The sequence below is a fragment of the Syngnathus floridae genome, chromosome 4 (genome assembly GCF_059516105.1).
Source record: "Syngnathus floridae isolate MCC-2025c chromosome 4, RoL_Sflo_1.0, whole genome shotgun sequence".
Taxonomy (NCBI): Eukaryota; Metazoa; Chordata; class Actinopteri; order Syngnathiformes; family Syngnathidae; genus Syngnathus; species Syngnathus floridae.
In genome coordinates this window covers 11,730,924-11,756,150 of record NC_142416.1, presented here as the reverse complement: position 1 = coordinate 11,756,150, position 25,227 = coordinate 11,730,924, and the positions used below count along the sequence as shown (strand labels likewise).

The following is a 25,227-nucleotide window of genomic DNA, read 5'->3' as shown; positions in this document are numbered from 1 at the left end:
CATGTCAGAAGATGACGGATACAGTTGTCGCGGAGGGACAAGTCAAGTTTAGAGATGGCAAAAAGGTGAATTTTTCAACTTTTCCTCTTCTTATCAACTTCTGAATTGTGAACGTGGTCTTTGGGAGCATACATGAAGTTTTTGTTTTTATTTTTTTCTCTCTGCACTCACAGTGGAAATCTCGATGGGTTGTCGTTCGGAAGCCTTCTCCGGTGGCAGGTAAGTATTTCTTTTCATTTTCATCCTTAGTACTTATATTCACTTCATCTGACATTTTGCAACATTGTGATTAAAATATTTGCATGTAACCATACACTATTTGGACATGCGCAAGTTGTGCGCCTCTCAGGAGCTCAAATGCAACTTTGCGTGTCAACACGTGGACGTTGCGCAAACATTTCTTGTGGTTCCAAAATTAATTATCAGGAAAAACATCAAGTGGGAGATTTAGCATAAGACTTCATGGGCTTGTAATTTAAAAAACAAAGTATCAATAACTAAAAGTGGCATCATTAGTGATATGCAAAATAGGAAATTCATGCGTCCTTTGAGAAATAAGGCAAACATTGTTGAGGTGGACTGAATATGTGCACGTGTGTGATTGGGGGTGTACAGTGATTGTCATTCTCAGCTGTGCCAGTGGATCAGCTCATTGTTTTAGAGTTTGCTATGGCAGCTGTTGCATAGACAGACTCACAGCTCAAATGAGACAAAAGCTACTCTGTGTGATGTTATTAAGCACCAGGCCATTGCCAACGTGTAAAGCTTTTGTCACATTGTGTGTGTCCCACAGACTGTCTGTCTGTGCTGGCCTACAAAGACAAGAAGAAAACCAAGCAGCGTCTTGGCGTGACATTAGAGGTACACAGCTTTTTCTTTTCTTTTTTTTATTAATGCAGCTTTTTGGTGCAGCACTCTGGTGAATCCCTTTGGTTAAGCAGGCAGCCTTGCTCTGTGTTGTTGCTGTCACACTCTATGTACTCCACAATCACTCACAATCTTTAGTACAGAAACCCAATCCAATGAGATCTATAGGACATTGCAGGAGATCTATTGAAAGTACGAATGGGTACAATGCAATCCCAAACTATTCTCTTATATAAGGGGAATATTTTGCTTCTCTAAATCGGCGGCATCTTTGGTATCCAGAATGACCTGGATTGTGTGAAATGGATTGTCGATTTATGAAACGTATCTGGAAGCAACCTTGGCAAAATGAGTGGCTGCATTGCAGAGAGAAGAGAACAATAAGTGTCACGTTTCGTCCCCGGTTGTTTTATTATGTGCATATTGTCATAATTTCTGTCCGTGTGCCTGTGTGCTCGCCCCTCCCCTCCTGTGTGCCCATGATCAGTGTGATCATTCTCATCTGCCTCTCGTTACCTGTCGCGTATTTAAGTCCTGTCTGCGTGTCACAACCTTGTCGGATCTTTTCTTGTCTCGTTGTTTCTGTCTTTCCCCTCGGTCGTTTTCTGTTTGCCCTCCCTGTCGGTCAGTCAGTCATGATTTGTGATGATGTTAGATAAATTTGCCAGTTCCTGTCTGTTTCCCTTCATGCTCCATTCCAATTCCCTTTTCCCTAAATAAACCCTGGTCCAAGCTGCATTTGGTCGCCCTGCTCCATTCCGATCCTAACAATAAGAAATCAGCTGTGGAAAACTGAGCTCCATTCACCTCAATGGCTGCTTTATTCTGTTCCGTACTGTATAACCGGCTCTCGAAAAGTAAATATATTTTGTCAATGCTTTTTTTCTTCCAGAGCATCTATGGTGTGGAACCAGGGCCTGGTTATGACGGCGTCAGCTACACCCTTTCTATTTTGTGCCTGTCACACACACTGGTGCTGGGCTTCCACAGTCGAGAAGCTCTCCTGGCCTGGGATGCCCATGTACGCTACAGCCTGGGAGAAGGTCAGTGGTAGAATCGCGGATGGAGATGTCCGCTGAGAAGATTCTTGCCTTGAAAGCTTCACTTTATTTTTTGGGAGAATAGTTTTATGCTGTTGTAAATTTTCAAACATATCAACTTATACAGTGTGGCTTTCACGTATCCAGTGACCTGTCACATTTAATTGTTGGCCAACAAAAACTTTATGTGGGCTGATCCATGGCTATATTTATATTCCTTCAGGCTATGTTGTGACGACTTATTCACTTAATTCTGGGAAAGCTTGTTTAGTTGGGACCAAACTGTTCTGGTACTCCAGTTGGGATCAATTAGATTATTCCCTTGACTTGGGTGAAAGGGAATATTCGCAGGCTCAATTCTGTCTTAAGCACTATTGTCCCTTTCTGGTCCTGCAGTCCACAGATTTGGTGTCAATGTGGAGCCTGGAACAAAATTGGAGACTGGCCCCGCCTCTCTGCACCTGTGCAACAACCTACTGGCCCTTAGCAGGGGCCTCCCTCCCGTCATCATCAGTCACTGGAAGCTGTCCACGTTACGACGATATGGCGCTGTGCCGAACGGCTTCGTGTTTGAGGGCGGGACTCGCTGCGGCTTCTGTGAGTAAGACTACACAAGGTTGATATAAGCACAATCCATATGATGGTGACACTATGAGTCTAGAATGAAAAGTATGTTTTTTCAACTTTGATTTTTTTTTTGTAAAGACATTAAGGTTTTCTTGTTTTTAATAATGGCAGAATATATATTGGATCTCATTCGATTTCGCAAGTGTACCTTGTGACGGTCGAGTGTATATTTTTGGTGGAACTGAGCACCAGGGACTAAATCAAATAGAATAAGACCTACTAGTGTAACTAATCCAGGTCATTACTCCCACCCAAAATTGCTTTGTATGTACAGGACAGGTATGTGTGTACAGTATGTGCGTCCAGACTCATGGCTCCTACCCGACTAACCATGAGGGCTCTTGTTTCCGTGCTCCGATGACCAGCTGCTATTAATATCAGGCATCCTTGTCAGGCTTGTGCAGCCAATCCCATTTCTTCCTGGTGTCACGGCAGCTTTTTCTTGTCATCTTATTGGCTTCAGAGATCTATTACCCAGCAATCTTGGCGACAGGCGTGGCAGGCCGTCTGAGTGTTGCTTAAAAGAATGCAGTAAGTGGATGAATTGTATTGAAAAGAATTTGACAGCTACATATCAGAAATTTAGGCCCACTGCACAATGTAAAGAGGGCCAATACAAAAGCTGAATCAAAAATTATGCATTTACAAAGATGATGTTGCTACATTTTGTTTGACAGAGAAGTATTAATTATCATATGGATTATTTATCACTACTCAAATGTAAGACAATATTATTGTGGTTTTAACTTTCAAATCTGTACTGCATTGCTAGAAGAGGTGCTTCTAATATTTTGCATTCCTTATTTAGAGGTGAAATGTGGAAAAACAGTCTTCCTATTATGCTGAGCAGATTTACGTATACACTCTCAAAGTACAAGCACAAAAACATATACAACTGTCATTCAATCTGAACAAAAAATCCATGATTGTTGTGAATTTTTCTTTCTTTGACTTTTTGAGCTTTAAAAAATGTATTATGCAAAAGCACGTGCGTTTGCTCCTTTTTACTTTGACAAATGGAATATTGAAAAGTAATAGTAAGTCATGTTTTATATAACATAATTTATTTAGGCCTGTCATAAAATGAGTTATGATAGGCTTTATATTTCAAAATTCAGCTGAGCTCGAAGTTTGGCAAACAATGAAAAATAGAGTTTCTGCTAACACATTCCCTCAGCTTTATTTGTTCCCCCCCCAGGCAGCCATTAGTGTTTCATTACATTTCACTGAGCTATGAAATGTCAACATTTGGACACTTATTTCAGTGAATTATCTCTAGGCAGCAATCAGTTTAGCTCCCCTGCAGGTCCTAATGTACCTGGGGTTTTGAGGCTTAGAAATGAACTTGAAAAAGTAGTGACCTCTTTTCTGATGAAGGAGAAAACTCACTGAAAAGTTACTGAATTTTTGCATGAGAGCATATGCAATTCTGTGTGACATGATGAGAGACACTTTAATGTTGCACCGTATTCTTTTGCTTGTCTGGCTTCTGCATGTCAAGTTACAATTACTTTTGCTGATGATCAAATGCTCATCAGTGCCAAATGGTGCAGAGTAATGAGTTGTAATGATTACAAATAATTAGGAACAGTTCTTCACGAGATTGCACTTTTGGAGAAGTGCATTTAGGACTAATCAATGATCAAATAACCCTCATTTGCCTGTTACACTTAAGCGTGCTGTAAAACAAACAAACAAAAAATCATTTGGATTTCTAATTCTGCTGCCGAAAGATCATTTCTCCTCCAGAGGCATCACGACACACTTTCACAGTCAGCACTCAGATGCTAACCTCGGGTTGCAGAGTTGACAAGTACCAAGGTGACAAATCCACCACACACAGCGGCAGGCAGCCTTGCTGTGCAAAGCATGTTTACTTGGCAGTATAAAGGCAATAATGATTTGGAGACTTCATAAATGTGACCATGTTCTCGCACACACTCTTATGTTGTTAGGCAAGCTGTTGTAACAAGCCAGCAGCAGCACCCTCGAATCGATGTTTGGAGTGAAGCTCATGCCCTGGCAATCAGGTCCACATATGTTCGTGTTGCAAACACACAAAGATACAAAGACACACAATTACATCCACACAGGCAGCAATAAATGATCCGCGGCAGAGTTTGGAAAGCTGTCAAACGTCTGATAGGTTCAAGTCATTTAAAGCCCAGTGTGCTATGGCAGCAATTTTCCATGTCCTTCAGTACGCATGCGCACACACGCACAAACACACACACGATGATAGTTAACATGTGATTAAAACGCAAAACAACCCACTCAAGAAAACTAAATTAACTTTCCTACAATAGTCATCTATTTGGATGCAACTGTATTAATTACATGTTGTACTTACCTCCACACAATATGCAATTTTGTTGTTGTTGGATTATTTATTGACTAACAGCTCCCAAATCAGAAGCCTATCAGAACAAGCCCTTTAAAATACGTTGCAGGAAGTATTTGGTCCCCATGCGTATTGTTCACATTTGTCGGTGTCTTGTCAGAATCTGCAAATCATTACACACAACCAGGTTTTATGTACATAGAAAAAAGGTATAATTATAAATATTGCATCCATTAGTGTTTAACTTTTTGTTTTTTTTCTCCGTGTTTCATATTTTTCTGCAGGGGCCGGCGTTTTCTTCTTGTCCTGCTCAGAGGGAGAGCAGATCAGTTTTCTATTTGACTGCATTGTCAGAGGCGTCAATCCCAACAGGGTCCCGCAAGGGCTGCGACCTTCCCTGCCAGGTGAAGACACACGTGCATGTTTTGCTCCGTTAATCGTTCGGCGTTTGTTTCAGCTGTCATGCTAAACGGAAACGCCTCATAGTCAAAGCCTTCAAGGTCAGCCTATGACTACTGGGGTCAAGCCCTTTGCACATGACTTGTGAAATGATGTGTTGCTAAGTTGGCATGCATTTATAAGACAGCATGTGCTCGAGCCATCTGAGGAGAGGCACGAGATGTGAACAAAGATCTGACGATACCTTTTTATAGAAACAAACGTGCTTGCTTGAATGTGTGCCTTGCGTGTTAACAACCACAGGAAGCAAGCTAGCTCCTCATGCACCACATTGCTATTTAAACTAATATCCACGCTTGTCAGGTAATGTATGATTCTGGCCTGGATCCAGTTTCTTAGTAATGTGTCAAAACAGGGGTTAATGCATTCATGCCCCCACCATAGCTGTTGTTGATTGAAACTTTTTGAATTACTTTTGTTTTTAGCATGTGTTCATTTAAATGTGCTTTTGATATGTCAGTTATCATAAAAACCGTAAAGGCTGTGTGCTGTAGGGCCTGGCGACATTACTGCTGTTATAATTAGCATAGCCTAGGCATCTAGGAGCGATGTCAGTTGACACCTCACAAAAGTGTTGTGAAGAAATTTGGCATCAGCATGTGAAGCATTAGCGGTTACAGCGCCGAGGCACACATCCAGGGTTTGGGTTGTTGTCACCTGGGTGCACAAAATGACCCTCTGCAATGTGCGCAGACTGACGCACGTGCTCATGCTCACCTCATTTCTCCTGCCATTATGCAGATATGCAACATGAATTAAATGTCTTTTTAGCAGAGTTGCTGTTTTTATATCCAGCACACCCGTTTTAATTTGCCTAAATACCTTTTTAAAAAATAATGTCCGAAGCAACATTCACATCACAACACTTAAGCATCTGTTTTCTTCGCTTGTCTTTCCCCTGGATAGGAATTCATTGTAACTGACCAATTTTCTGTGTTGATGCTAAAAGCAGAGGACCCCAATGCTGATCCGGCATCAGTTGAAGAACGCATCAACCAGGAAGCCTCAGAGCTGGAGAAAAGACTGAGCATGCTGTCCACTTGCAGTCTTGCAAGCAGCACAGGTAAATCTTGTCTTAATTGTTTGGGATCCAGCCACCCCCTTCAATGCTGAAATGTCTCTAAAGACACTCACATAATCTTGACACTAATTAGACATAACAACCATCTGTACTCCAAAGTGCTATGGGACTTGAATAGTTGCCGATTTGTGTGGAGGCAAAAAGTTGAAATATTATGACAACAGCCATGATATTTTAAAGTTAGTTTCATCAGAAAATGCCTTTTGTCAAAAAAGATCAGCATGCTACAACAATTTTGCAAGACTATTCATGCAGGGATCTCAGATTTATGTAATGATACATATGTCACAATCATATCAGAGCTTTTAAGTGGATTAAAGAAAGGAGTCGTATATTTATTACAGCTCAAGATAGGTATGCTTTGTTAAATGGATACAATGAAATTATTCATGAATTATTTTGTGGGCCCCCAAGTTATCCTGCTCTCCAGGATCGGAGCCTATATGATAGGGGGAAGCCAAGTTCTTGTAGGTTTTTTAATTGCAGTCATTCCATGTGTATTTATTGACTGGTCATACATCATCTGTGCCAATTATAATGCTATGGGCAAACGCTTTCATGATTTCTACAAAAGTTAATGAGAGAAGTGTTGTAAAATGTTTGAGCTCAGTCAATAAACCACTTAGCAGGTTTGATGACTTTCTTCTCAGCCTCCACTTACAGCTGCAGCACATCTGTTGCCGGGGACGACCGCAGCATCTCCAGCTCCTCCTCCAGCCAATCAGACACCAGCTACGGGAGCCGACGTCCGCTCTGGGCAGAGCCCTTTGCGAAGTCGCACCACCCCAGCGAGACGGCGTCAAACTCATCCACGCTGAAGGCCTTGACCTCTTCAGATGACCGCCTCTATTCTGCTGTGATGGGAAGCTGTGGTCCATCTTCCACGCAGCTCCAACCTCGGGGTCTCCATGACAGCGGGCGCCAGAGCTCGTTGGACAGCGGCATTGGGATAGCGACTGGGAGTTCGGGCAGTTTCTCCTCCTGTACAGGGAGTGTGGAGATGGCCACTCAGGGAGCAGGGGAGGAATTTGGCTCCCTGACCAGTCTACCTGCTCAGAGGCTTAGCGATGACCTGCTCAGACAACACTATGATACACCCAGGAGCGTGATCCAGAACAGAGCCCTGAGGGACTCCTCGGCAGTTCAAGAGCACTCCTCTGACAGCACGTTTGGAAGTCAGGACCAAGGACTGACAAAAGGTCTTCCAGGATCGGAGCCTCAGCGCCAGGCTTTGTTGCCGTGCTCTCTCTCCTGGCCTGGTGAGAGGACGCCCCCTCTGGATACTGAGTACAAGTGCATACCCCGCCAAGGAAGGGCACTTTCTGAAGAAAGACAGGTACTGAAAGGTTCACATCTTCAATAGACATGGTCAGTGTTTCACAAACATTTTTTTTAGTCAAGGTAAATATTTTATTTGGAAAAATCTTACAGAACACCACTGAACAAAAAATGTCACAAAAAGGATATTTACTGAAATAATAGCGCCCCTTAGGTGTAACTTGCCTGATTGCTCCATCCTCGTCATCCTTCTACCAATATACTCATTAGCTCAGTTCTGGACGAGGAGCAACGACTAATCAATTAATGACAAACTCCCAGTGAATTAAACAATAATGATTTTTGACAATTTATTCATCGCTTGGATACCTTTTCTAATTTGAAACTGTCCGAATCGTCTGAATTTCAGCTTGTCAATAGCAGTACCTGAATCCTAATTAGTTTTTTTAATAAAGGGAAGTAAACTAAAAACAGCTTTTTCTAACTGATTCATCAATTAATTGACAAAATAATCATCAGATCCATGGATTATTCACATAATCATTAGCTGCAGCCCCATTCCAAACTATGTTCTGTAAATCTCCTCTAACTTCATCCCCAAAGCATCTAAACTTGACTACAAATGCTATGGCCTTTCCACTACACTGAACACTTGTCTGTTTAAAAAAAAAACATGGCTTGAGCTTCTAACATTGCCGGGAGCTGCTGGTTTTCCCTTGAGATACATTTGTTTGATAACTCAAAGGCTCTCAGAAAAGACCTATGACCTTGTGTTTAATGAATCCTCTGATGGCCTCTGATGGAAAGATCGTCTCTTTTGTCAGGAGCATATTATCATCAGAGCGCCTTGTGATTTCCAACAAGTCATTTGTGAGTGTATGCGTGCGTGCACTGCATTTCCAGCTATGGCACACTTATGAGTAGTGATGAAACCTGCAGAAATGCTGCGAGAAGGCAATGTTGACTGAATGACAAATTACTTTTCTTCATACGCAGTTTCTTGAATTATCAAGTGTCATCGGCTCAGTGTGCTGGGAACTTCAACATTTTGTTTTTGGCCATAAAAGCACACATCTTTCCTTTAATCGTGTTTGGATACAATGACTTAAACAAACAACTGTTGTGTTTCTTTTTGCAGTGCTGTTATGGTTTTGATAACTACATCACACCAGAGCAATGGCGCACAGCAAATAGCAGAAGTTTGCTGATGCAGGTAAGAATTGATTTGATTACGCTGTTGTGTACAATTCACCTTTGAGCTACTTTGGGAAATAAAAGTTCTGACTGTTGAAAGAACCAGATTACAACAATGCATATTACCTCATTAAACGTGAGAAGTGGCCTATTGTGCGACACACTTGCAAAACATAAGCTGCCCACCGATAAATTCGTGAATATTCATACGCTTCCTTTCTAGGTTGGCAATGCTTCATCAGGTCCACAGCCTTCTGCTGATTCACCAGGTGTGTTATTGCAACAGTATGCTTGTGTCTGTCAACATGTCATAAACTTGGATGTGTCCACATGCAGACCAGACGTGTGTGAGAGCGGATCCCCATGATGATGATGATGATGATCTGATTAGGATGCTATCCTCTGTGCCAGCCTCCAGCCCTCTGCAGCCCATCACACTGAGCACAGCCGGGCCACAGTCACAATGTGGTGAGTTTGATGTGTATGTATTGGAAAAAACGAATGTTGCTGGGCTGTCAAAGTCAAAAGTAGTACATTACAGGGTACCACCCTTGTGATAAGATTTCGTTGGATGTGGTGAGCTTTTTCTGACCTGTAATCTAATATGAGCTACCTTAATTTGCAGACTGAGCTATTATTATGAATGCAGCATGTCAAATCTTTCCACTTGAACTTGAACTGTGTATTTAAATCTGTATTAATTCTAAAAAAAAAAAGTTTAAAACATTGTATTGGTAAGAAATTATTCAACAATGTCAAGCAACAGCTTCAATTTCATTTCAATGTATGTGCAAAAATTCCATAATATCATAAACAGAATCAGATACATAAATAATCTAAATATAAAGAATACGTGCATGACATTTTTCTTTATGCTCCCCCGGTGCCACCTCTGTCCTATCCAGAAGATGGCTCCATTGCCAGGTACACCCATGGAAACAACAGCGCCATGGAAACAGCTCAGCGAGTAGGAGTGGAGCACGCGCCGGGCAGGGAAGGCCGACTGACTCAGATGGACGACAGGCGGCAAGGGCCACCGCGCTGACTTTGTTACTACCCGAGAGGATGGTGATCAGCGCTCATTCGCTTGAGTCTCCAAATAAGCTAAGTATCTCCTTACTGTACAACAACCAGTTTCGCTTTTGAGCAGTAATTGCAGAACAATCCATTCCACTTAGAAAATGAATACCTGACTAGTAAATGCCTGAGGTCTGGTTTGACTGCGTATTGATGTGAAGTAATAGCCTGCATATTCATAGTTCACTTTTAAACCTCAATTATTTGCTTTAATTGTACCTTTTTGTGGTTTTGTATATTTTTGTGCTTTGTATTATGATCATAGATGCTAAAACTTGACTCCAAAGCCTAGCTTCTTTGTATTCTCTAAGACATTTATTTTGAAGGGTAACCCGAGTTAAGCACACTGTAAAGCAGATTTACAGATTTTTTTTTTTTTTTTCCCCCCCAATACATTATTCTTGTTTGAAAAACTGTGCAAATACTGAGAACTACGTCGCACAGTTGTGGAGGATCTAGATATTGTAGTTTGGTATTTGATTGTCTGTCAATATTCGAAGAATAGCAGATAGCCAATTTTTACAGCATTCATGGTTTATTCATGATCTGAGTCACTTATTCAAGTTTTTGTTTTTTCTGTATTGTCCTAATCTGTTAATATCAAACATCTATGATAAATATGTAAAAGCTCCCATCATCTATGCTATGAGGAGGACTCGAAACTTGAGCGTATAGACAAACCTTGGATGCAGTGGTAACGTCGCATGACAACAAAGCAGCCATCATAAACAATTTTGATCCTGACCCTCACAATTCAAACGCCTCATGGCCTATGTGCAAAGATGAGCGGAAATAAAAGTGAGAACGTTTCACTTCATAAATCGTTGAAAGCTTGGCTTACTTGACCTAAAACAGCATTGGCTTTACTAAACATGGTGGGAGTCGTGTTCAATTTCTGCTGTGTGTGTCCGTTTTGCAAAATAATACCACAACATCAATCAACTAACTGAAAGACATTCTAAGACATGTTTTGGATAGATCTGTTCCTCAAAAGCAATGAACACTTAAATCTGCCAAGGCTCTTGAGAAAGGCTGTTGACCAATATATTGAAATGTCAACTTTTAATTGGTTTAGCTTGAATTTATTTTTCCAACTCGAGGAGCATTGTTTAAAGCCTTGTCCCTGTCGTGCTACAAAATTTATATTCAAAATTAAAATATTTCTACACAAAACGGACACACAAGATAACATGAAAAACTCAGGCACTCCTGACATATATTTGACTGTTTGGAGGCCCGGCGCGCTTGGTGATCATTCCACATCAGAGTTCAATTGTGTTTGAATGAAAAAGCAGCTTCAGTTATTTCTCAGGTGCACAGTTCAAGAAAGACTGAAGAGAGTGATCAGTCAAGCCAGTGCCATTATTCATCACAGTAATCGATGCCGATGCTTGCGGTCCGGCACAAACAGATGAATGGTAAAGCTCTGCGTGTGTGTGTGATCCAATTTGCCACTCCCCCTCCCCTCTCTTGATGTCATCAAGACAAATAGGCTAGTATTTGACAGCAATTTACTTTTATGAGCCTTGTGTGTCTGAGGAGAAAGCTTATGATGCTGAGTCACAGGGAGTTCCGATTTTCTCTGCAGCAGTCCGCTATTTTGATTGCGAGGATATCATTCCCAGACTACTATGCTTGTAAATAGCACATGATTTTATTTCTGCCAAGTTAACAAATGATATTAAACTCTATTTTTCCAATTACTCTTTGAATGTTGTTGGAACATTTTATTAAATATTATAGGTTGATGCAAAGTTTTGGCCTCGTCACATTTTTGTTTCCACAAAGCGTTTATGTTGGTCTGCAGATTATTGCAGCATATCCAAGTAGGAACAATGGATGTGAAAATAGTTTGGTCACTGTGTAAGTCAGACACTACAACTGCTTTTTTTTTTTTTTTTTTTAAGTTCCTTACATGTTGTTACTGTCATATTTCAACTTTATTGATTACATACAACAAATCTGATTTATTACAAAAATGCTGGTTTATAGGGGAATCTTTTTCATAGTATGTACAAAAAACAATTTGTTCTGTGATTGGACAATAATTCAACACACGAATACGAAGGTAGAAAAAAAAACATTGTTTTAACAGTGGCTCAACTGAGTTAGTATGAGAGGGAAAGTAATACTTAGTTGAATTCATTGATTCTTCACCGGCGTTGTCACGAGCGATGGCCTCACAGCTCATTGTGGCCCAGACCTTGACCAGAGATTTTGTTGTGCAAGTCCTGCATGTGTTTCTTCATCTGCAAAAAGAACACTCTGTCGGTTTTGAATTCTTACTCAAATCATGCAAGCGATTCTTATCCTGACTTGAAATACCTTGTAGCCCATTTCCCTGGTCTTCTCAGCCAGGGTGTTGTACTTCTCCTGGTTCTTCTTGATGTGCTGTTTGTCTCCTAAAGCCTCCACGTGTTGTAGCTTCTGGTGGGAAAGTTCCAGCTGCTCCTGATAGTGGCTGTGCTTCTCCACCTTGGTCTCAAAGTGATGCAGCTCCTCCTAAATTGAGAAAGAAAAAAAAAAAGGCCATCTAGTTATGGTTTCCCTCAGAGGGTCATCATGACTGGGGAAAATGTGCCATCACTTCTCCATAAGTTCCTTTAAAAAGTAATTGGGTGAAAAATGTTTGGAATACTTGTTACAAAATGTTCAATTTTGGTACAGGTTTTTTTTACCTAAATGAACAAAAACAGAAAATTAACCAAAGGACATGAAGGATTTGCTTTCTGGCTTGCAGGCCTTGAGTTTGACACCTGTGCTAGAGAGAAGAAAAAGAAAAAAATTCTGCCTGATCCTGAATAGCAACTTTCATAAATACAAAACTCAACTAAATGAAATGCGGAGAGGTAAAACTCCTGGGATAAGGCCAAAAATGATTGGGCTTTCTGACAGCACACCTGACTGAGAAATCTTCACTAAGAACGATGATCAGAATTCAGTGGAAACATATTCAAGGTCATGCAATTCAACCAAATCTTTCAGGAAATGTCTTCCTCAAAAACACCCAAAAATATGGAAGTTAGGCCAATACTTACGCCAGAAGAAAGATGACTTTCGCTAATCTTGTAAGACTTCAGTGCACATCCAAACGATTAAGGCCACTCGTGTATTTTTTTTTTGATGAGCCCAAAGAAGCACACCAGAAATAGCAAAGAGGAAAAATACGATGATGCTTATAGAGCGTTTAGTGGATGTGACGTGTGGCTGTTTCGGCCACGAAGTGCGATACTGTATTGCTGATGATAAGAACAGAATGAGCTGCATTTAATCTCTTATGACAAGCAAGGGGTCTCCCTGCTGCTGCTTGTCCCTTCTTGGGCTCTTATGCAAATTAGCCACATGGCTGTCTGACACTCTTAAGTCGATAAATCTTATCCGCTGAGTTGATTTTACAAAGGATCAAACAATTTCTTGAATTGGAAGAAAAAAACGATGTAATAAATGACTATTCTAGCTGCAAACGTGTGTCCACACAAACAAATAGATGAGTCAGAGCAGATGTGGAGCCTACCTTGAGAGAGTCCAGCTCATCATTGCTGAGGTTGGCTCTCTTGGCAGCCTCCCACAGCTCAATCACACGAGGCTCCCGGAATTCTACAGTGACAATTGACACGTGAAAATGGCATTAATGCACTGAATACAAAAGCTTGAGCGTGAAAAGAGGCAGTGAGAATGCAACAGGGAGAGACAGCGATTGAAGTGAAAGACTAACAGTGACTCAGCAAGATAGAATTTGCCGACAGACTCGGTGAGAGCTGAACATAATGATGTGTGGGTGTTTCCCCTCACCGCTGTCCTCTGTGAAGCCCTCGTGGCTGAGCTTACGGAGGCGCGCGAAGCCTTGGTTGAGGTCGCTCATCTTCTGCTTCAGCTCTGTGTGCTTCTGTTGCACCGCCTGCTCATTGCCGTCACCCTCCAGGGGTGAGATTACATTCTTGTGGATCTCTGGGAATCGAAGGGGTACAGGTCGGGAGTCAAAGCACTTTAAAAGATGATGTGAAGAGGACGTGTGATGGAAACAGTGATGAGGGCAAGTGTGCTGAGGAATTTGCTCTTGCTATGAGAGATGGAGCTTATTAACATTTAACATCAATTTGCCTTTTTCTTTATATGGCATTCATTTTGTGGAAAGGGCACGTAGGAGCCAATATGTACTACACGATCGGTATTGGTGAATTTATTTTGGCTGATATGTTGACTTCAAATTGCAACCACAATAATAAAACACATTGTACTGTTAATGTTGTTTGTCATTATCCTTTTGCCCAAATAATGACATGCGTATCTGCAAAAGTGGTGGCTGGTCAACAGCGGCAGATATTGTTGGTACCCCGTTGATAATGGAAACAAAAACCCACAGTGGTCACAGAATTAACTTGAATCTGACAAAGTAATAAAATGCAAATATATATATATTGATATGCAAGACTTTCAGTTTTCCTCTTATGGGTTAAGATCAGGAGTTAGTCATTAATATTCCTGATGCTCTGAGATTTTTTTGTGATAAAAGTCTAAATGAAAAAAATGGACTTGACTTGAATATAAACCAATGAAAATGGGACATCGCTTTGGAATTGTGGCTGAGCAGAATTAAGTTTAAAAACAAACTAAACAGGCCTGGACAAAAATAATAACACCCTTACAATAATAATAATGAAACTTAAATTACAGTAAACAACAAAAAGGAAATGACCTTGCCGTTCCAATGCATTCAGAGGGGATTGTATTATTGCTTGAACAAGATATAATGCCCAGAAAATGTCAAATATTATATATTAACTATATTATTATTAATTATAATATTAAATATTAAGTTTGGCTTTGTACTTAATAAATTAACCCATTTCACTCATTCTCCTAACCATTGCTTGAGCCAGTTCTAGCAGGGCCACCACAATATGGCTTCTTGGTGACATTGATTGACCTGTTCATCCAAATGGGCAGTAGGGAGCGCTCATCTTCCAAACAGTTAAATATTTTCCATCACTGACAACCATTTTTCACAATGACAGAAAAATGTCAAGACCATCAATCATTTTAGACAGACGACAATACCGGAGGCAGAATTCCATAAGAGCTTTACTTCCAGCAGAGAAGGAGCTTATGTTGCTCCTCCGACAGAACATGAGTGCGACACTCAGCACTAGATTAAAAACACAATGTAGTGTTTCCAAACAAACACAGTCTCTGAGTATGTGTGGCAACAAACTAATTGCTACATATATCCCCAAATCTCTAGTGAGAGTTACACTGACACATTACATCTTATGTCATATGAGTTTGCATCATTATTATTTCAAATGAAGGCAAAGAAACTATCTTAACGAACATTTTAAGGTGTCTCTGAACAAACGCGTCACATAGTGCGGTTCATGACACCTGAGAATCCAATAAATAGAAAGGAAATGAACCAAGACAGACAACGCTATAGAGCTTTAGGTGGCGGTGGACGCAGCGTGGAAGCAAAGAGACTCCCTCCCGGGCAGCCTATGATTGGCTGAACATTTAAGTGCATCAGACAAGCAGAAAAGTACCTGCGGCAAGTTCATGGCACATGCTATAGTGGTGAGCTCCACCAGAAAGGTTCTGTCACAAAACAGGCGGCAAGTGTCAGTCCCAGCCAGGGGAGACCGGCGGCGGCTTTAAACACATTGCCGTATAATACGTCAAATAGCTAACGTGATGTCAAGGCCATGCAGTGTGAGCTGGTGGCTGTTCACGTGAGGAGTCCGACACAGTATGTCACACGTGTCAAATGCAAGACCTGCGGCTCTGCATGTCATTTTATTGTTTGTGTCAAGCTTGCCACAATTCTTCCTTTACAAGTGCACCGCACCCTCTGCAGTGAACTAGGGTGACCAGACGTCCTCTTTTTTCCAGATATGTCCTACCTTAGAGACCTAAAAAAATGTCCGGGGGGAATTTCAAAATTGTCCAGTCTACACCGAGTGTTTACAAGCAATGCACGTTCACGGAGGAGTTAGATAAAAAAAATCCTGTGCTTTTGCCAGGGTCGTGATCCTTATGAAGCTGAGTGCTTGACATGTAAAGCAGGCACTTGTGTGTCTGTGGCAAATAAAGGTGCAAACGGCCTGCAGTCACACTTCAATTCAGCCAAGCACACAAAAGCAGCGAGGCATTCTGGGCATTCATGAGCTAGTTGTCAGAGAATTTACATCCAGCCATTGTGAGTTCTGTCGATCATGTAAAATCAGACGTGTATCCGTCAGAGTTAATGCCTGACGTGGTGGGCTTAATGGACGAGGTGGAGGCATGCGCAGTGGAGGACCGTTGCTTCCAATAAATCCACTAATCCTTGATAATGGCACGCCCAAAGGTCATGAACCCACTTCTACCACGATCACTTGCAAAGAATAAACGTTTAATGAAACAAACAAACAAACAAACTCTAATTTCATACGTTTGCAGTCCAAATGGAAAGGTTTACCAAAACTATTTGTTGTCACTTTCAAGTCATTACAATCCCGTAACTTTTAGTGAACGTGTAATAATTTTGTTATAATTAGAAAATATGGTCAATCTTTCATCCACATAGTGGGGTCTTTGTAAATCTTGGCCAAAAGTGTGTGAACATAAATAAGTATATAATAAGTGTCCTTCACGTGCTTGTGAAGACGATAATGGTTTAACGCTCACCCTCTGTCCTGCTCACAGTGTCCATGAGGATGTTGTACTCATGGATCTTGTCCTTGTGGTGCTGAAACTCTCTCTTCAGGTTCAGCAGCTCGTCCTCAGTGAACTTCCCGGAGCTTTTTGCCTGCGCAACAAAACACAAATGGAACTGGCGGCAGAGCATAAAGCACATGATTGTACGTAGACATACTTGACGTCAAATAAATCACTGGGACATGTCATCTTATATAACGCACAAAGGCATGGCAGTGGAATTAATGAGTATCGTACCAAATAGTTCAATGCGCACAAATAGAAGCTTCCTAGTGTCAAAACCTCAACGAAAAAATTGTCTAGATTTGCCAGAGGGTTGCTTCATTTGTGAGTCACTCCACATCGAGTAAGCAGCCTTGATTTTTATTCCTAGAATTTGTTCACTCTCAGACTCAACGTACACCTTTTATTATGTTTGCTGTTTTGGAACATTCATCAAATATTCCATAGATTGAGACAGACAGGACCATTAGGCTTCAGAGCGGCACTAAAAGTTTCCAAAAGTTGTGCAGGAGAGGCTCATCGTAGCCATTAACACAGTAATGAGACATTTGACAGATATCATATGCAAGCTAATGAGATTTCTTACCAAACAGAGCAGCTTTTGTTTGAAGCCACCCGCTTTTCAAGCTTGTAAACATATTGGAACAGACAAACATATTGGAACAGACATGATTACATTATCTTTAAGTGACTAACGTTTGATATTTGGTGGCATAAGTCTGACTTGTATTGCCTCCATCAAGCCTGTGACCCACTGATTTCACCAGACTGTTGCTTTCTTCAGTCAAAATGCTTTTCCGGGCCTTTACTCGAGCCTCTTTCAATTATTGTTTGTTTTTGTTGGGGGTTCTTCTCCCTTCAATCTCCTCTTTAAGAGGTAAAATGAATGTTGTTTTGAGTTAAGGTCTGGTCATTGACTTGGCCAGTCATAGATCTTCCACTTGTTCACACTGCCTGCATATAAACACATACCTTGTTCCACAGTTTATCCAGCTTGGGATCTTCAAATATATCGCCATCTCTAATGTCATGGTCCTTCAGAGAGTTGCTCTCCAGGGGTCGGGTGTCTCTTTTGCCATCCATTCCGTACTTGGCCAGGATCACTATCAAGTGCAGGCAAAGCAAAACACTTCAGTTGCTAAGGGGGAGCATTTATAACTAAATAAATCTAAAGCTAGTATTTGAAAAAAAAATCTTCACAGACTTGATGAAGCCTGGTTGGAAACTGTGAGCCGTTAAGTGTTGCCCTACTAATACAATAACTGAACTCCATGTTGTGGAGGAAAATCTCATGATTATTTTCATATTGCTGTTTGAATCCACAAGTCTTTGAAAATCTGTTAGGAAATCTATCAATTATACTTCATAAATACAGAGGTCAGAATAAACTCATTAAAATCTTCAAATTGTCCGGATGTCCATAAATAGACTAAATCGAATAAAGATTATAATTTCGCCATGAAGCTGATTCAAGAGGGCTAAATGCATGACTGTTTCTCGGAGGGATAAAAAAATATATATATATTGCGGCTCACAGTTGGCAGCATAAAGTGTCAGCATCTTATCAAGAAGTGCTTTGCATCAACACAGTGTTGGACTTGGCTCTGTCCTCATTGTGCTGCTCTAGTAAACTGTTATTGCAGCAGCTAATTCAGCACCACTTCACATGGTGCGGTCACCCATTCGTATCATTCATTAACCAGTTAGTGGCGCGAGCACACACACATTCAGTGCCTACAACACTTATAGTCCCCAAACTCACAAAAGATCCACTCATTTAACTTTTTATGGCTACAGGTGACTTAAATGAGCTGCAATAACCAGCTAGTAAAACAAGCAAATAGTATACGTCCCCAGTACATACGGTAGGAGTGATGGTCTTTTATGGTCTGTGCCTTCAGCAATGATATTTAGCCAACACAGAAGCATTGACTCTTTTCTTTTTCCAAGGACACTGATGAAGTGCAAAGTGAAATGTGAAGCAAAGTCCAGATGGCTTTTGGACTCCACTGATGCAGGTGTTGATGAATTATTCACATCCCATGTCATATCATAAACTACTGACACTTCTGTCACCTAATGACGAACAGATGAGGGAGAGAAAACAGTCCAAATTGCAAACTAAACATGCCTGTGGCATATCATTGGTGCTGGTAAACATTGTGCAGAGAATGCACTACTCACAAAAAGTTGGGAGTATTTGGCATTCAGGTGAAATTTGAGGGTGAAAGTAAAATACACTAACTCTGTCTAATCTTTTGAGTAATGCCCAAGTGTTCAATGTTTCAGTTCTTTTTGCACAACTTGCTGTTCTCTAACTATGCGCTGAGTGAAAAAATGCACAATAAGTGCTTGATCCATAAATTGAGCTCATAATATTCAAGGACATCTATGTTTATGACCCTCTCTACCCATCTCTCATATTCATCAGCAGTTTTGCAACAGAGATATATGTAACACTATAAGCTCAGTGGTCACGTCCTTCTGAGAACATCCTTGTGAAGCCTTGCAAAGGTGATGTACTGTTGATCATTTTTTAGGTGCCATCTCTGTCTCATGATGTAATTAACAGCAGGTTTTGAAGTCACTCACCAAAGTTTGCTGAGAAAGACAAGCTACAAAGTTGCCCCAATGAGAATCAAAACAAAGGAATATATTGTACTACTACGAAAAGTTAACCAACCATTCAGACACAAGTTGAAGCATTGATTATTTCTGATCATAACAAACTAATCCATGTCCTCAAAGAAAATTCTATTGACACAGAGACAGCCTCACCATTAAAGTTACGGCGGATTTGGGCCTCTTTCTCTCCATTTTCATCTAATCCCTCAACCTTGAATTTCTTCCATTGCAGCTCAGCCTTCTCCTGGATTTTCAGGTCACTGTGCAGCTCAGCTTGCTTCACAGGGGACAACTTCATCTGTCAAAACACAGGAAATCATTACACTGAGTGTTAAAATGTCTGTTCCGCTAATCAAAAATGAATATTTCAATCATTACCAACTTTTTTATGATTCTTTATTTTTTATTTATCGTTCTTAATATTTTTGTAAGATTTGTTAACTGGTACAAACCTAAATACAAAGGAAAATGGGTTTTGATTTTAAAAGATGCCAAAAGGTCCGCATAATTTGTTTCCCTTCCACTGTAGTTCATTCATTGGTCATATGATTTTTTTTTTTTGAAGCACTACAGTTAATTAATTCATTGCTTATAGCATAATAGCTTAACACATCACTTTAAGCTATATATGTTGAAGAACAAAAATTAATATTATTTTAAGGTTAGTGTATTTTACAAACTTAATACAACACATTTTTCTTTTCTTGTAGGAAACGTTTGTTCACTACTCAAGATGCACTGTGACATATTGGCTCGGAAGTGATTCCAACCACATAATAAATCTTTGATCGAATTGATCATACGTACCCGTAAAGCCTTGTTCCACACCTGATTCAACTTGGATACCCTGAATTCGATCGTCTGTTCATCACCGTCGCCAGCTTTGATGGGCTCGTTTAACTCCCGAGAGTATTTCCCAGCCATCACACATACACCGAGAAAAACAACAATGAATGAAAACAGTTCTTTCATCTTGAATACGAACGACAACGGGTGTCTAAAGAACAACTACAATGAAAAGGTACAGCACTCTTAACAGATTGACAGTATTGTTATTGTTGTGCTTGGATGGGGTAAAACACGTGACCAAAGGGAGCAGTCAGTTCCGCATTCGTTGCATTGTGGGAAAACCAGTTTATTTACTTGGAAACGATTATGTACAGAGTGCAAATATGGCTAATTTAAACTACAAATCCCAAATTGCAGCGCGGCGTCGTTGCCAGGCAGCGGAGACAGCTAGCAAATCGAAAGCCTCCACGCGTTTCAGCGACTGGAGGCTGCATCCAAAAGCCATTTCCTGGAGTGTGCAATTTTATTTATTAATACTCAATTGCTGATTAACGATTCGTGCTAATAATCGAATTATCTGTAAATTAAATTTGACAACAAGGGAAAGAATTCATAGATCTCTTGATTGTGGCGCAATTTGGTTTTGGGGGACAAGATGATAGCCTCACTTCATGACAGGACATGACATGAGCATACCTCAGACTGCAATATACTATGCACCCTTGATTTAAATTAAATGTGACTTATTGCATCATTCTCCATGATCTACCTCCCTACCTGGCTCCCCAAATCTACTTGTATGTCATGTAGGTCTTGGCAGTTTTGGTATTGGTACAGTTGGAGAGATTTTCCACTGGATATGGGCTTTACATGGGTTATTTAGGGAGGGATTAAAGTGTCAGTGAACACAGGGTTTAATTGTTCCGCACAGTGATTATAGATACTTTTCCAGATTTTGTAAAAGCCTGGTTTTAATGATGGATTACAGCAGGTAAAAAAGATTTAGGATGCAGCAGGGGTAAATCGGGAAGCATGACACTAGCCTCAGTATCTCTGCTGCTGTCAAATAAACTGAAAAGGCTGTTATGCTATTTTGCCCTTTCCAGTCCCTCACCTCTAAGCAGGCTCAAGATGTTAGGGAACAACTAAAACGAAAGTGAGGTTAATCTGAGTGTCTTGAAAAGGTGGCAGGTGTGTGCTGACTTCCATTTAACATGACTTTGAATGTGATCGGTCAATTCTGAACGCAGCCACATCCCCAGTTACAAGAAGGTGTTCCTACTTGTGCAACAATATCAGCTCAATTTTTTTTGCTTCCCCTTTTGAGAAACATTAAGTCATACCATATGTCAAATTAACTTTGGAAATGTTTTTGGATTCAGCCCTTGTACTGAATATCATTCGATTGCAAAAGTCTACTTAATGTTCTAACGAATAAACATATATCCAGGCAATGCGATTTAAATAAAGTTGTGATTAGATTGTCATGTACGGAAGAGTAATGAAAGAACGTTCATTCCCACATAACCCCACAAGACCATGCACCAAAATACATCTTAGTTTTGATGTTGGTATGCTTTTTGTTTTACTCTCCATCAAATCCTTGTAGAATGACTCAACAGTAATCATCAATCATGTCACTTCCTCCAAAGGAAACATCTAGAGTGATGTGGTTGGTATTTTGCAACTGAATGGTTGGGTGCTCGCACTATTACCGTATACCGTGCCAGCAAAAGTGTATACACAGAAACATTTTATGAAGGGAAGTTATAAGACAGCAAATAATCCACCGCGTCGTGACATAAACAATGTTTGTTGACACCAGCGTATTGGCAAGAATTCAACTGAGTGCACTGAGACTGAGAGCAAAAACAGGCTAAAGGGGACAATGAGAAAAGCAAAGAAATAATGCAAGACAGACACTGATCCAGCTTGTGTTTTATCAGCAAGATGTGTTGTGCAAGAGACAGCCATAATAGAATAAAAGATATATTCAATCACAAGCCTTGAACAAACACTGTCATTAAGACCAAGCGTTTGCAATAAATTAGCTGTGATCATCTTGTTGCCAGTGCTAATTCAACTGCAGCAAGCAGCAGAGGCAGACATAACATTTACTTTAAGTTTAGCTTGTCTCAGATTAGCTTTTTAACTTTCCAAAACCTTTCATCCTACTTTTCACAAGGTACCAACAGCCATCTTAACTAACCTGCTACTTGAAAACATTGCATACATTTTAAATGTACGATGTATATTTAATGACTTCAGATTAACTTTCTCTTGCTTTTGATGTTTAATGTTTTCATCTCTTTTACTTGTCAGTTTGACGTGTCCTTGGGTGAAAAAGGTAATTTTTTTTTTTTTTTGACAAATAAAACCTCCACCACAGTAAAAAATATTAGATGTAAGGTAGAGATTGTTGTCCGAAATGATCACCAAGAACTAAACAAGATAAAAAAGCACAGTTGCCTCGTGTTAGTAATTTTGTTTCCAAGAGGAAAGATGCTTCACCTTTACCACTGCAGGTGAAAGAGTGGAACGTTTCCAAGGAAACATGATTTAATAGAACAGTACTCCAATCCGATCAGCCTTTGACGCACCACGGTGGATTCTAACTTTATTTTCAGCCCTCTCTTCACATCAGTCTGTCTGTTTCTCTGAATGTTCTGAATTCCATAAAGAAAATTAATAAATTTTTATACACATAGCCTGCGTGGCTGCAGAAAGGAAGGCTGTTTTAGGCTGCTCAGGGGGTTATGGGTGTCTCACTAAAATCACAGATGTCTTCACCAGCAGATGCAGAAAGAGTGTCCAAAATGACATTATAAACATCAATTGCAATTTATAAATCTCTTCAAACCTTTTCATTCTGCTGCATCCACACCTTTGCTGCATAGGGTCTTTCTCATTACAATTGATGCTGTCTCTCCATGAAAGCATTTCATTTATATTTGCTTTGTTCCATTGCTCTTTGCGTATTTATGCGCGAGTAGCAGTAGATTCAATATTCATTAAATGCTCGCAGTCTGCTGACCTTTTCCTTTCTCCCTTCTTGAGTCCATACCTCATTTGATTCAATAAGAGATGCTCATTCGCAAAACAAACTTTCATTTACAAAAGTATTCCTTGAGGACATTGTTGGGCGAAAAGAAAGGAGACAGGAGACCATAAAGATCAATCGTAAAGATGAGTGGAATATGAAAGTGCTTCTTTTACAATATAGGGAAATCAATTAAGTAATCAATTTATTTAAGGGGATCACATTATATTGCTTAAATCATTTCAAAAGAGAAATGACAGCCTTGTTTAGAAAATGGTGTATAATTTTATATTTGAGCTGATGTTCAGATCCACTAATTGGAAGAGGAGACCTATATTATTATTATATTACAATTTGGGTTATGTTTTTACTTACAGGACAAACAAAGGAAAATGCTATCCTAGTTTTTTAAAATTATTATCAGGAGTCACATTCTTTCTGTTAATGACAAAAGCAAATATGAGAATCTAATTTATTGTGTCGTGCTGCTGCAAGCAAATGTTCCTGAAATTAAATGACAATGAAACCTCTCCAACAGATGGTTTGCTGATACCTTGTCCCCAGGATGGCTTTTCAGAAACAACACTTCAGTGATATTCCTTGACCTTTAAATGAAAACAAGTTATTGAGTTCTGATAAAACTCTTAAAATACACACAGACACACGATCAGGGGTGGAAAGCTGCGAGTCAGTTTATGCTTCTGCCACGTCGATCGTGTGCCTCTCCGGTGGGTTGCACGATGGTGAAATATGCTAATTTAATTGTAATAATGGTGAGGATGGAGAGAAGATTATTCTCGATCTTTTTGACTAGTCATAATCATATCACGATGGATTTGTAAAATGACAAAGGAATGCATCACTGTAATAGCACAAATGCAAATCAGTTACACTTCATGTCACATGTTAACATGTCATTTTTGACTCATATTTGGCAGAGAAATGAAGACGTGAGTGACTTATTCAAGTGCGTTCCAATTTTGTTAGTTTTGCTGACTGCAAAATTAAATGTGCTGCAGTGCTGCCAGGAGCAAGCTCAACTTTGAGCTGCTGAAAAGCAAAAGCAGGCAGAGACATCACAGCATGATGCTTCCGAAAGATCATCGTTGTCACAAAAAGTCTCATTTCAAAAGGCCAGCTGTGGCCCGCAGGCTGGCTATCTGAACCCAATAGTAAAAAAGGTGCTTTTTTTCTTGTTAACTGTTGGAGCCATCTGCTTGTGTTGAACGCTAGCCAAGAGGCATGCAGGTTGGTGAGGGTATGGTGGAAAGATGGAAGCTTATCTTACAGAGAAAAACATCAGAGTCCATCAATGCAAAAAATATATAAAGATCTGTCAAACTCATGCGAGAAAATATGTTATAGCCCAATAAAACCAAGAATGAACTTCATGGATATTATTCCAAAAGTTCTGTTTGGCGCAAACACAACACTGCACTTCATCAAAAGAACACCATATCTACAGGGAAGCACATTTTTGGCAAAATTATGCTTTCGAGGCTGTTTTTTTCAGCTGAAATTGGGGCTTTAGTCAGTGGGGAGGGAATTGTGAAAAATTCCAAATACTAGTCAGAGGCAGCACAAAACATTCAGGTTTCTGCAAGAACCAAACATTGTCAGGGAAAGCCTACTAAAACATTAGAATTTTATTTGGCATATGTGTGCTGAGTCCGATTTAACACGTATTTGAATGTGACTGGTCAATTTTAAAGACAGTAATTTCCCTAATTATGAGACATCAAGCTATTTCTACTAGTACTCTTAACAAATATTTCATAGTATCCTTTTTCCGTTGAGCGGTACAGGTTATATGCTGCAATAGCAGTGTTTTTTTTTTTTTTTTAGTTAAACTTTAATTTTTCTTTAAAATTATCTTGAGTCTCTTGTTTATTATTGCAAAAACTGGCATTTGAACAAGAATACAAATAATATGTTTTATTTGCCAATATGTTGGGAGTGCTATTTTTAGTAGTCCCCCAATGAAAACCATGAAGCAAGATCTTACCAGGGAAATAAATTGTTTTCCAATAAAACCAAACTGCAATAACAGTAATACACCATCTAATAGTAGTAACACACTATGGATAGTGCAATGTGACTGCGATTACGACAGATC

The 25,227-nt window shown here is 40.0% G+C and overlaps 2 protein-coding genes across 3 annotated transcripts; one reads left to right on the top strand and one right to left on the bottom strand.

Moving 5' to 3' along the window:
• Positions 1 to 11,667, top strand: dok7b (docking protein 7b). Of its 2 annotated transcripts, none has more exons than XM_088373852.1 (12): positions 1 to 65; positions 174 to 219; positions 794 to 861; positions 1,760 to 1,910; positions 2,304 to 2,504; positions 5,160 to 5,279; positions 6,287 to 6,397; positions 7,066 to 7,751; positions 8,832 to 8,906; positions 9,111 to 9,156; positions 9,224 to 9,355; positions 9,793 to 11,667. In XM_088373852.1, the coding sequence occupies exons 1-12, from the start codon at positions 12 to 14 to the stop codon at positions 9,930 to 9,932; spliced, it is 1,830 nt and encodes a 609-aa protein (XP_088229978.1). In that variant the 5' UTR covers positions 1 to 11; the 3' UTR covers positions 9,933 to 11,667. The 2 variants fall into 2 exon arrangements, with proteins under 2 accessions (XP_088229978.1, XP_088229977.1); XM_088373851.1 differs by having other exon boundaries at positions 6,284 to 6,397.
• On the bottom strand, positions 11,597 to 20,379 carry lrpap1 (low density lipoprotein receptor-related protein associated protein 1). Its single transcript, XM_088373853.1, has 8 exons — positions 20,090 to 20,379; positions 19,436 to 19,580; positions 17,630 to 17,760; positions 16,625 to 16,745; positions 13,757 to 13,912; positions 13,479 to 13,561; positions 12,290 to 12,466; positions 11,597 to 12,213 (listed from the first exon to the last, which is right to left on the bottom strand). The coding sequence occupies exons 1-8, from the start codon at positions 20,252 to 20,254 to the stop codon at positions 12,145 to 12,147; spliced, it is 1,047 nt and encodes a 348-aa protein (XP_088229979.1). The 5' UTR covers positions 20,255 to 20,379; the 3' UTR covers positions 11,597 to 12,144.
• Between the last annotated feature and the right edge of the window lie 4,848 nt (positions 20,380 to 25,227).